Source organism: Pinus tabuliformis, chromosome J (assembly GCF_031772625.1).
Source record: "Pinus tabuliformis cultivar Carrire ecotype Pingquan chromosome J, CPIR1, whole genome shotgun sequence".
NCBI lineage: Eukaryota > Viridiplantae > Streptophyta > Pinopsida > Pinales > Pinaceae > Pinus > Pinus tabuliformis.
In genome coordinates this window covers 870,220,253-870,232,681 of record NC_142295.1, presented here as the reverse complement: position 1 = coordinate 870,232,681, position 12,429 = coordinate 870,220,253, and the positions used below count along the sequence as shown (strand labels likewise).

The window sequence follows — 12,429 nt, the reverse complement described above, 5'->3', positions numbered from 1 at the left end:
GATTTTATTTTTGAGTCGAGGCTCCCATTGAGAACCTTTAGGAATTTTTGTCATCTAGTCATAAAAGAATAAAAGAGTCATTGTCATGTAAAGAAGTCATGTTACACATTGTAAAGAGTCACACTTGTCTATGTAAAGTAATCCTCCAAGACCTTGTCACTAGCCCTCTCCAAGTCGGCCTACAATGAATGAAGAATCTAGAAGATGAAGTCGGCTTCCCTCCAAGAGATCATGTCGACCTAAGGGTCATGAACAACCTTGTATATATACCCATACTTGGCCTCATTTGAAAGGCATGAATTCGGTCAAGCAAGTCGAGTAAGAAGTGCGAGATAACCTCCAGAAGAAGTCTCCATATCAACGAAGCAAGAAGGAAGAAGAACGAAGATATTCCAGTTTCGGTTTTGGGTTAGTTTGTCCTCCCATGTGCGAAGAAAGTAGAGCTGAAGGTATCCAGAAGAAGTTGAAGTAACTGTTGTCTATTTCAGTGATAGGGCTACTAGCCTACAAGAGAAGGCCAAGGACCAAGGTAGCCGACATCAAGAGGAAGAAGAAGAAGCCGAGGACCAGAAGATCAAGGAAGCTGAGAAGGGAAGGAAGCTGAGAGCTAGAAGGAGAAGAGTAGTTCGAGACTCTAGAAGGAAGCCGAGAAAGGGAAGAGGTAAAGCATTAAGGAGGCTAGTGACAAGGGTCTTGGGAGGACACTAAAGTCAAGGGTCTTTGTCATGGTCTTGGTATTCATCAATTGAAGATCTATAAGAAGAATTTCTGATTGGGTTTTTCCTCTCAAAGAGCGAGAGGTTTTGGCCCTAGCTGACAAGCCTACACACTGTGTCTCTTGTCTTCTATTGTTTATTTGGTAATTGTCTTGATGAAAAGAACACATTAATAATATAATGAAGAGAAGATCATAACTCAAGAAGTAAAAGTATATCACAAGCAATTATTAAGAAGAGAAATCTCCTAATCATCAATGCCCTAGATTTCTCAACATGGTATCAGAGCTAAGGTGCTGAAGTCAAGAAGGGGCATTCAAGCAAGAAGACACATGAGAATCGAACTTCAAAGAAGGATCAAAGGAAGTCAAAGAACACCAAGCAAGAGATCAACATTGAAATTTCTGAGTCTAACCGTTAGAAATTTGATCTGTATTCTTCTGGTTGATTTCTCCTACCTGTTAATTACAAATAAGATATTTAAACATATAAACATCGAAATAAACACAATACAGTCTCAACCATCTACAAATGAACAACTGAAAGAAATAGCAAACACACAAGTGACATCGTTATTTTTGGACAACTAATCCCTGGAAAAACCCAAATTGGGAAAACTGGTGCAACAATTCTGAGGGTTTATTTATTATGTAGTCTATCCTTGAATACAACTGGATGCCAAACTGGCTCACCCGACAGAAAAACTAACTGGCAGTGATACCTCTCTATTCGAAAGCAGGTATTTAAAAAACTTGCCACACGAAACCCTCTCCAGCAACATTAGAGCACTGCGTCAACCCTCTTGGCCTCTGTGTCAGCCTCAGAACCCTCTGCGTCAGCCCTCTGAGGCATTGTGCAGCCTCTGGGACCCTCTGTGTCACTCTTGCTACCCTCTGCGTGGATGACGAAGCCCTCTGGCCTTTGTACTATCTTTGTTGGGCTCTGCATGGTCTGTTCTGGCTTCTGCGTCTGCCTCTCTGCCTCTGCACTAGTCTCTCGGCACTATCTCTACCTCTCTGTCCAGTACTCATTGCCCCTCGCAACTGATTACTGATTCGATCTTACTTAGCAACTCTGCTCTCATAAATCACATGACTAATCACTCTGGTGTGTTCTCCATCCGACCCTCAATCCTCCTCTTGTACTTTTCCTATTGGTCCTTCAACGGCCGAGATTAGATCTCTAATCAACGGCTAAGATTAGATTTGGCTTGATCCATGTCTTTTGGAACCTTCTAACCTAGTTTTATATTAATACCCATTAATATTTTAATTTTCCTAAGTTTAGACTTAGGAACTCCATAAAAAACATAATTATTTTAATGTCTCCTAAACTGGGAAGAATCTGCCCAAACCATTTCTGGGCCTTGGAGATCTCATGCGCTTTAGCCTCTCCAACAATTTTCATGGCTAGAGCACATCCGATGCAACCCCAAATCAAGACTCCTTCTTAGCGAGGACTGTGCTCTAGTAGTACTCCACACTTAGCATCACCCTGATTATACAACATCAATACCTGTGTTGATGCTAAGCCTCCTCGCCCAACATCCTCTGCATTGTTGCATCCTGTACTACTGCCCATGGCTTTGCCACTGCCACTGCTGCATCCGTATGACAACTCCCTTTGCATCCGTGTTGCTACTGGTCCTTTCTCCCAACACTGCATCTGCACTGCAACCCCCTCTCATCATGCTGCATCGTGCTACTGCTAATTGCTACTGCACTGCAACTCAGTTACTGAGAAATAACTGATCCACCCAACTACTGACATCCCTGTCAGGCTAGAAACACTCCCGATGCTGAAGCTCTCTTTGCTGCTATCTCGTGCTCCCTCTACTGCGTCTGCGCTGCTGCAACAACTCCCTGCATCTTGCACCGCTGCAAACCTCTCTATGCCATCCTGCACTGTTGCAGCCTCCTCTGTGCCTCTAGCACTACTGCAACCTGCTAGCTCTGCGCTGCTTGAGACTGCTGCATTATAGCACTCTCTGCTGCTTCATCCGCATCTGTTTCTACCAACACCTGCCATTCCTGTTACTCTCACTTCGGGACTCCCGTAGCAAGGTATAATCCAAGAGGTTGGGTACCTCAAGGATCCTGCCCCTCATCGCCTATAGTCTTCCTGACTATAGCTCGATGTCTCCCCACCTCTTCTCTAGAGGTACATGAGCATTCATGGCACAATTGTCATCCTCCTCTGCCTCCTTTTCCACCTTCACTAGCGTTGCGTTAGAGTCCAACGCCTCTCCCTTATTCTTCTTCCTCGGACGCTGGTTCGCATAATGACCTAGTTCCCCATAGTTGAAGCATTTGACCTTGGAGAGGTCCTTTTTCTTCCTCTTCTCCTGCTTTCTCGCAGATGCCAGCGTTGCATCCTCTTCCCCTTCCTTCTTGATCCAGACTCCTTTGCTACTACTTCCCATCTTGCTCAACTGTCTAATCTCTTCTTGGCAAAGAGTTGCCCACAATTCTTCCCAATCTGGAAGATTCGCCCTGTCTAGTATGCTTTGGACAAATGTCTCCCACTCCTTAGAGACTGCGTTTAGAGCAGTCCTCACTAACATCTCTTGATCCGGCGTGGCCCCTATGGAAGTCAGTTCGTCTCGGATCTCTTTCAACCGACCAAGTGATCTATTTGCACCCCCTTCTGCATCTCGTATGACCGCAACTGATTCTCAAGTAACATCTTCTTCTGCACAACGTATTCTGGTATAACGTCTTCAAGGCGTCCCACATTTCTTTTGTCGTCTCCTTCTTGGCAATATGTTGGACCACATGATCCTTGACCCCATCAAGGATGATACATTTCGCCTTGGCCATTGCCTCCTTGTACTTCTCATTATCAGCTGGGTCAACTGGGATCACCATTGTTCTCAAGGTGAAGGCCTTGATGCGATGTTTATCTAGAATGGACAGGATCCTCGCCTTCTAGACCACAAAGTTGGACACTCCGTCCAGCCTGTCCTGATCCCTCAACCCATTCATGGCCATCTCTCTGCTCTTCTTGTCGACTCCTCCGAGTCTCTCTACTTCCCTCCGGAAGTTCTCTCTTCGACTCCTTCTGAGTCTCTCTACTTCCCGCTTGGAAGTTCTCTGCTAAGCTTCCTCTGTGTCACGATTTCCCTTCTGGAAATCCTCCTGTCAATTGTCAAGTTGCACCTCTTCGATCTTCTGTGCACCTGCAACACTGATCCATATTCCTTGGCTAGAAATTTGCCTCGGTAGCAACTCCCTCTACCTTGGTTTGGCCCTGTTAGGTATTATTCTGCCCACAGTACCCCACCAACTTCACTCCCGCAAATTGCCCACAACTTCCTATGCCCCAGCAACTGAAGCACTGAGCCTCTTAGCTCTGCGCAATCCCAACACTGACAAAAATGCTCCCTCAGCCAACTGCATCAACCCTCCTGGTCTCTACGTGGCTCTGCGTGAGCCTTTTTCTGCCCTCCTCAGCCTTTGCGTTGGCCTCTCTCTGGCCCAGACTAATGACGCAGTCCCTTTGTGTCAACCCTTCTTCTGTCACTTTCTACAAGGAATAAGTTCTGTCACTCGGGACAACTGTTTCTGCTGCAAATGCTCTGCTTCAGCTGATGCTTTCAACTCTCCTGTGATTTGCAACCACGCTCGGAGACCATGTTGAAATTTCTAAGTCTGACCGTTAGAAATTTTATTTGTATTCTTCTAGTTTATTTCTCCATCTTGTTAATTACAAACAATTTATTTAAACATATAAACATCGAAATAAACACAATACAGTCTCAACCATCTACAGATGAACAACTAAAAGAAATATCAAACACACAAGTGACACCGTTATTTTTGGACAAGTCGTCCCCGGAAAAACCCAACTTGGGAAATCCGGTGCAACAATTCTGAGGGTTTATTTATTATACAGTCTATCCTTGAGTACAACTGGGTGCCAAACTGGCTCACCCGATAGAGAAAGATAATTGGTAGTTATACCTCTCTATTCGGAAGCAAGTAGTTTGGCACACCCGATAGAGAAAAATAACTGGTAGTTATACCTCTCTATTTAGAAGCAAGTATTAAGAAAACCTGCCACACAAAACCCTCTCCAACAACATTGAAGCACTGCGTCAGCCCTCTTGGTCTCTACATCAGCCTCAGAACCCTCTGTGTCAGCCCTTTGGGGCACCGCGCAGCATCTGGGACCCTCTGCGTCATTCCTGCTGCCTTCTGCGTCGATGACGCAGGCCCTCTGGCCTCTGCGCTGTCTCTGTTGGGCTCTCCGTGGCCTACTCTGGCTTCTGCGTTTGCCTCTCTGCCTTTGCGCTGGTCTCTCGGCACTATCTCTGCCTCTCTGTCCAGTACTCACTGCGCCTTGCTACTGATTACTGATTCGACTTTACTTAGCAACCCTGCTCTAGTAAATCGAATCACTGATCACTCTAGTGTGTTCTCCAACTGACCTTCAATCCTCCTCTTATACTTTTCCTGTTGGTCCTTCAATGGCCGAGATTACATCTCTAATCAACGGCTAAGATTAGATTTGGCGTGATCCATGTCTTTTGGAACCTTCTAACCCAATTTTATATTAATACCCATTAATATTTTATTTTTCCTAAGTTTAGACTTAGGAACTCCATTAAAAATATAATTATTTTAATATCTCCTAAACCGGGAAGAATCTACCAAACCATTTCTAGGCCTTGGAGATCTCATGCACTTTAGCCTCTCGAGCAATTTTCATGGCTAGAGCACATCTGATGCTACCCCAAATCAACACTCCTTAGCGAGGACTGTGCTCTAGTAGTACTCCACACTTACCATCACCCTGATTATACGACATCAATACCTATGTTGATGTTAGGCCTCCTCGCCCAGCATCCTTTGCACTGCTGCCCATGGCTCTGCCACTGCCACTGCTGCATCCGTACGACAACTCCCTTTATATCCGTGCTGCTGCTGGTCCTTTCTCCCAACACTGCAACTCCCTCTCATCATGCTGCATCGTGCTACTGCTAACTGCTACTGCATTGCAACTCAGTTATTGAGAAGTAAGTAACTGATCCACCCAACTACTGACATCCCTGTCCGGCTAGAAACACTGCCGATGTTGAAGCTCTCTCTGCCGCTATCTCGTGCTCCCTATACTATGTATGTGCTGCTGCAACAACTCCCTGCATCTCGCACCATTGCAAACCTCTCTGTGCTATCCTGCACTGTTGCAACCTCCTTTGTGCCTCTCGCACTGCTGCAGCCTGCTAGCTCTGCGCTGCCCGAGACTAGTGCACTGTAGCACTCTCTCTCGCTTCATCCGCATCTGTTTCTACCAACATCTGCCATTCTTGCTACTCTCACTTCGGGGCTTCTGTAGCAAGGTATAATCCAAGAGGTTGGGTGCCGCAAGGATCCTGCCTCTCATCGCCTATAGTCTTCCTGACTATAGCTCAATGTCTCCCCACCTCTTCTCTAGAAGTACATGAGCATTCATGGCACAATTGTCATCCTCCTCTACCTCCTTTTCCGCCTTCGCAGGCGCTGCTTTAGAGTCAGACGCCTCTCCCTTGTTCTTCTTCCTCAGACACTAGTTCACATAATAACCCAGTTCCCCACAGTTGAAGCATTTGACCTTGGAGAGGTCCTTTTTCTTCCTCTTCTCCTGCTTTCCCGCAGATGCCAGAGTTGCATCCTATTCCTCTTCCTTCTTGATCCGGACTCCTTTGCTGCTACTTCCCGTCTTGCTCAGCTGTCTGATCTCTTCTTGGCGAACAGTCATCCACAATTCTTCCCAATCTAGAAGATTTGCCCTGCCCAGTATGCTCTGGACAAATGTCTCCCACTCCTCGGAGACTATGTTTAGAGCGGTCCTCACCAACATCTCCTGATCCGGCGTGGCCCCTATGGAAGTCATTTGGTCCTGGATCTATCTGCTCCCCCTTCTGCATCTGGTATGACCGCAACTGATTCTCAAATAACATCTTCCTTTGCACGGAAGTATGCTAGTACAACGTCTTCAAGGCATCCCACATTTCCTTTGCCATCTCTTTCTTGGCAATATGTTGGACCACATGATCCTTGACCCCATCAAGGATGATACATTTCGCCTTGGCCATTGCCTCCTTGTACTTCTCATTATCAGCTGGGTCAATTGGGATCGCCACTGTTCTCAAGGCGAAGGCCTTGTTGTGATGTTTATCTAGAATGGACATGATCCTTGCCTTCCAGACCACAAAGTTGGATGCCCTATCTAGCTTGTCCTGATCCCTCAACCCATTCATGGCCATCTCTCTGCTCTTCTTGTCGACTCCTCCGAGTCTCTCTACTTCCCTCCGGAAGTTCTCTCTTCGACTTCTGCTGAGCCTCTCTACTTCCCGCCTGGAAGTTCTCTGCTAGACTCCTTTTGAGTCACAATTTCCCTTCTGGAAATCCTCCTGCCAATCGTTAAGTCGCACCTCTCCGATCTTCTGTGCACCTGCAACACTGATCCATATTCCTTGGCTAGAAGTCTGTCTTGGTAGCAACTCCCTCTATCTTGGTTTTGCCTCGTTAGGTACTGTTCTGCACATAGTCCCCACCAACTTCACTCTCGCAAACTGCCCGCAGCTTCCTATGGCCCAGCAACTAAAGGACTGAACCTCTTGGCTTTGTGCAATCCCGACATTGACAAAAATTCTCCCTCAGCCAACTGCGTCAATCCTCCTAGTCTTTACGTGGCTCTGCGTGAGCCTTTATCTACCATCCTTAGCCTCTATGCTGGTCTCTCTCTGGCTCGGACTGATGACGCATTCCCTCTACGTCAACCCTTCTTCTGTCGCTTTCTACAAGGAAAAAGTTCTATCACTCGGGACAACTGTTTCTGCTGCAAATGCTTTGCTTCAACTGATGCCTTCAGCTCTCCTGTGATCTGCAACCACGCTTTGAGACCATGTTGAAATTTCTAAGTCTAACTGTTAGAATATTTATTTGTATTCTTCTGGTTTATTTCTCCTACTTGTTAATTACAAGCAATTTATTTAAACATATAAACATCGAAATAAACACAATACAGTTTCAACCATCTACAGATGAACAACTAAAAGAAATAGCAAACACACAAGTGACACCATTATTTTTGGATAAGTCGTCCCCGGAAAAACCCAACTTGGGAAATCCGGTGCAACAATTCTGAGGGTTTATTTATTATGCAGTCCCTTGTTGAGTACAACTGGGTGCCAAACTGGCTCACCCGATAGAGAAAAATAACTGGCAGTAATACCACTCTATTCGAAAGCAAGTATTTAGAAAACCTGCCACACGAAACCCTATCCAGGCACTGCGTCAACCCTTTTGGTGTTTGCGTCAGCCTCAGAACCCTCTGCGTCAACCCTCTAAGGCACTGCGCAGCCTCTGGGACCCTCTGCGTCACTCCTGCTGCCTTCTGTGTGGATGACGCAGGCCCTTTGGCCTTTGCGCTGTCTCTGCTGGGCTTTGCGTGGTCTTCTTTGGCTTCTGCGTCTGCCTCTTTGCCTCTGCACTGGTTTCTCGACACTATCTCTGCCTCTCTGTCTAGTACTCACTGCCCCTCGCTGCTGATCACTGATTTGACTTCTTAGCAACCCTGCTTTAGTAAATCGAATGACTGATCACTTTGGTGTGTTCTCCAACTAACCCTCAAGCCTCCTCTCATACTTTTCCTGTTGGTCCTTCAATAGCGGAGATTACATCTCTAATCAACGGCTAAGATTAGATTTGGCTTGATCCATGTCTTTTGGAACCTTCTAACCTAGTTTTATATTAATACCCATTAATATTTTAATTTTCCTAAGTTTAGACTTAGGAACTCCATTAAAAATATTAATTATTTTTATATCTACTAAACCGGGAAGAATCTATCCAAACCATTTCTGCGTCTTGGAGATCTCATGTGCTTAAGCCTCTCCACCAATTTTCATGGCTAGAGTACATCCGATACTACCCCAAATCAACAATCAAGATCTTGAATGGAAAAGAAGGATAAACATAGTCCTCGAAGTAAATGAAGTCATTGATCATGTCCATGGAAAGATCTCCAAGCCATCCAAAGAAGAAGAATTATTTGAATACAGGGAAAGGGATCTAAAGGCTCAAAAGATTCTTAAGGAATCTATCAAAGATCCTCTCATTCCCTATGTAGCCAAGCTGGAGAGATCAAAAGATATATATGATGCGCTGGTAGAACTCTTCTCTGAGAGTACGATAGAAAAGATCATCTCTTAGATCTGATCTATATAAATTGAAGGTATCAAAGGATGAAGGGATATCTTCATGCCTTTCAAAAGCATCTCAAATAAAAACTCAATTGCAAGATCTAGGAGAGATGGTATCTGATAAAGAAATGATCTCCGTTATTCTAAATGCATTGACTAATGAACAAGGTAACCTCATATCTACTAAGGAAGAGGAAGCTATCCCATTCATCAAATTATGGTCTCTATGCAAGGCAGAAGAAGACAGGTTGAAAGAAAGTGACAAAAGATCAGATGAAAGGGATCAATTGATGACAAAAATAGAAGGGAAGTGTTGAGAAATATAGGGCATGTAGTAGATAACAATTTCTCTTCTTGATAATTGCCTGTGATGCTCTTTTACTTATTCTTGCATTCAATTCCTTGTTAGCTTATTAATGTGTTCTTTCATCAAGACAATTATAAATATACAATAATAAAAGAGACAAGTGACACAATATATAGGCTTCTCCAGCCAAGGTCAAAACCTCTCACCTCTTGAGAGGAAAACCCAATCAAAATTCTTCTTCTTAGACCTTCAATTGATAAGTACCAAGACCATAACACAGACCCTTGACTCTTGTATCCTTCCAAGTACCTTGTCACCAACCTATATACTCTGCCTTTCTCACACTGCTTTAATCATCTATAAAATAGATAGCAGTTTCCCCTTCCACCCTTGTTAGTTTTATGCCTGTTCATTATGATAGAATATTGTTTGTTGTATCGCTTATGGGAATTGTGTTTCAAATTATATTTAGGATAATATGTTTGTAAGAATCAATGTGTGCTTAAGGTTAAATAACCTTGTGCCTTTGATAGTCACAGGTGTGAGTTTTCTTGTTTTTGCTTAAGATTAGAGAGCCTCGGGGATTGTGTCTTTTGTGTTATGCTTGAAATAACATGGTATGTGTTAATGGTGAATTTCTTTTTGACTTTTGCCAAAATAAAGGATGATGCTTTGAGCACTGTAATTAAACAGTGCTAATGTTCCATAACCTCGAAAGTATGTGTCATTATTAATGAATGCACTAGCAATTTATGCTTCTTTCATGCCTAGAATGTTTATTGTCATCTCGACCAGAGAGAAACAGGAAAAAATTCTCATAAAGCAAGTTCATTTGTTCAAAACTTGAAATATGTTTAATGTTAAGTCTAAGGCTTACTATATATTTTGTCAATGTTTCTTTAGGTACATTGAAGCCAGCAAAACACGCATTTATGGAAAAGAGAATTCCTCATCTGCTGTTTGTGCACAAGCTGTGCTTGTTTATGTCTTTCAGAATATTCTAAAGTTACTTCATCCATTCATGCCGTATGTTACAGAAGAACTTTGGCAGGTGGGCTACTGGAACAAAGTTTCAGTTTCATTAGTTAAATATCCTGTAACACAAGATAATTTTTTGTTCTAGTAGATGTTTAATATTCACAATTTACGTTGAAGGTAAACCAAGATACACTTTTATGCTTAAGTTTGAAAGTGTCATGTTTAGAAAATTAAAAGATGATACAGAATAATGCTTTCATCTTTAGAAAATTAATCTTATATCACATAGATAATCAATAAATGTACATCGTGTGTTACATCAAAAGGGTACGGATTGGCCAAATCCTATGTTAGTTCATGCATTAAGACTGATATATCTTGTAATGTAATGGCACTTAACCTGTTTTCCATGTGAAGATTAGTGTTAAAATAATGAAAAAGTTTAGGAAATATGGATTCACGGCGATTGGTATAACTGATTCTCAAGGAGGCCTTGTAGTTTTCTTCATGGATACCTCAACTGATCTCTCTCTAACAAATTTGGAGCATAAAGGGAAATACAGTGAAGAATTCTAATAAGAAGGGCCACTTTAGGTTTAGCAGCTGTGGTCTAACACCTTATTGGTTAGTTTCATGGAAAACTATAGGGCTTTCTTGTCCACCGATATGTCTACCACATGGTTGAATTTAGGAGAGAACCCTTAACTCCCTGGGATCACATCTATGACATTGTTCTCTTAACATGACTTTCCTTGGAAAACATAGAGATGAGGGCTCCTTCATTAAGTGAACAGTTGGAATGCAGCAACCCTTGATCCCAACTCTAATAACCATATAATAGGAGTGTGTCAATGGTATAGAAAATATGAAATCTAATTATGATATCTTGGGATTCAAGCTGCAAATAATGTTTTTGTATTAGATAACAATAAATAGCATAACCCTTAATCTCACCTTTGTTGCTAGATGTAATATTCCTAATGGAAATATTAAGTAATAACAGCCATAAATTTCTTAAATGCAACCAAAGATCAAAACACCGCAAAATAACAGCACATTAACAATTTATCCCCAAAGAAGCTGAGCCATTTTATTATATATCATGGTAGGAGTACAATAGGCAAGAACAAGTGCACCTGGGCTTGCCAAAGGCAAGCTAGACAAATCCCAGGTGAGAAAACAAGGTGCCCGGATGATGGGAAGTGACTTCTCCTCTATGCTCTATGCTGCCCTTGAAATCTGCACTGTTGGTTGGAAAGAAGTGGTTGCTAGGGCTTCCTCCCATGCTCAGAAAATTCCGGGATATTAATCCTAGGCTCTCCTCCAATAATCCACTAAAACCCACGAATGAATTGGCCAAATGTTGACTTTGGAATTTCGGTCCAATTTCCCTTAGCTCCTCTAGCTGCTGGCTGAGTTTGGACCCCTGTTTGACCCCTCAAATCTACCCAAAAAATTCCACTGAAGTAAACTTGGCCTCTCCTCAATAAACCCAGAAAAACCCAGAAAGGGTTTGCCCTAGTTTTGAAGCTCCAAAATTGACTCCAAAATGCTTGGCCCTGTTCTGTTGCTAGAAAATGTCGTCTACGATAGTGGGAGCGTTTTCTGCTCCTAAAAGGCTAAGAAATCTCCTCCAATTCCCCTGCAATCAAATCCCAAACAATTCCAGCTCCTTAATCCCACTCACTGAGCCTCCCCACAAATAGCTCCACCACCCTCTGCGCAGTCCTTAGGAAAAAGACGCAGGGCTAGCCACATCAATTCGTTCTACCGAGAAAAACACCTCTACTCCTGGAAATTCCCTCCTGGCAAGTATTTGTGTGAGGAAACAACCCAACTACAACAAATCCCTTCTCCCTAGCACAGTACCTCTCCAAACCCTTCGTAGCTCCTTTTTCTGTGTCTCAATGGTTCTAGGAATTCTTGTTACTACTGGTATCCTCCCAACTACCAAATAAGAGTAGAATTTGCCTCCCTAGGGTGGCACTTGTGGTCCATCGAAGAAGAGGGTGAGATTTCCCCTTGGAAACCTCTGGTGCTAAACAACACCTATGACTTAGCTAAATAGCGTGAGCAACAATGTGTAGAATGACAAATTATCCAAAAGAGCTCTACGTTGCGCTACTCTGACTATGACATACTCCTCATCGTGCGCAGACTGTATCCTCCTCTCCTGGGGCCTAGTGGCGAAAAATCTGTGAAGGCCAAGCTCATCCTGCCCGAGCATCTCCATGATGCCA

At 43.4% G+C, this 12,429-nt stretch overlaps 1 protein-coding gene across 4 annotated transcripts in view; it reads left to right on the top strand.

Moving 5' to 3' along the window:
* EMB2247 (protein EMBRYO DEFECTIVE 2247) overlaps window positions 1–12,429 on the top strand; it is a 418,314-nt gene that overhangs the window by 340,924 nt on the left and 64,961 nt on the right. For all 4 annotated transcript variants that reach the window (XM_089378646.1, XM_089378647.1, XM_089378648.1 and 1 more), the window contains one exon: window positions 10,115–10,262. In XM_089378646.1, coding sequence (XP_089234772.1) covers window positions 10,115–10,262 — 148 coding nt within the window. The remainder of the gene's footprint in view (window positions 1–10,114; window positions 10,263–12,429) is intronic.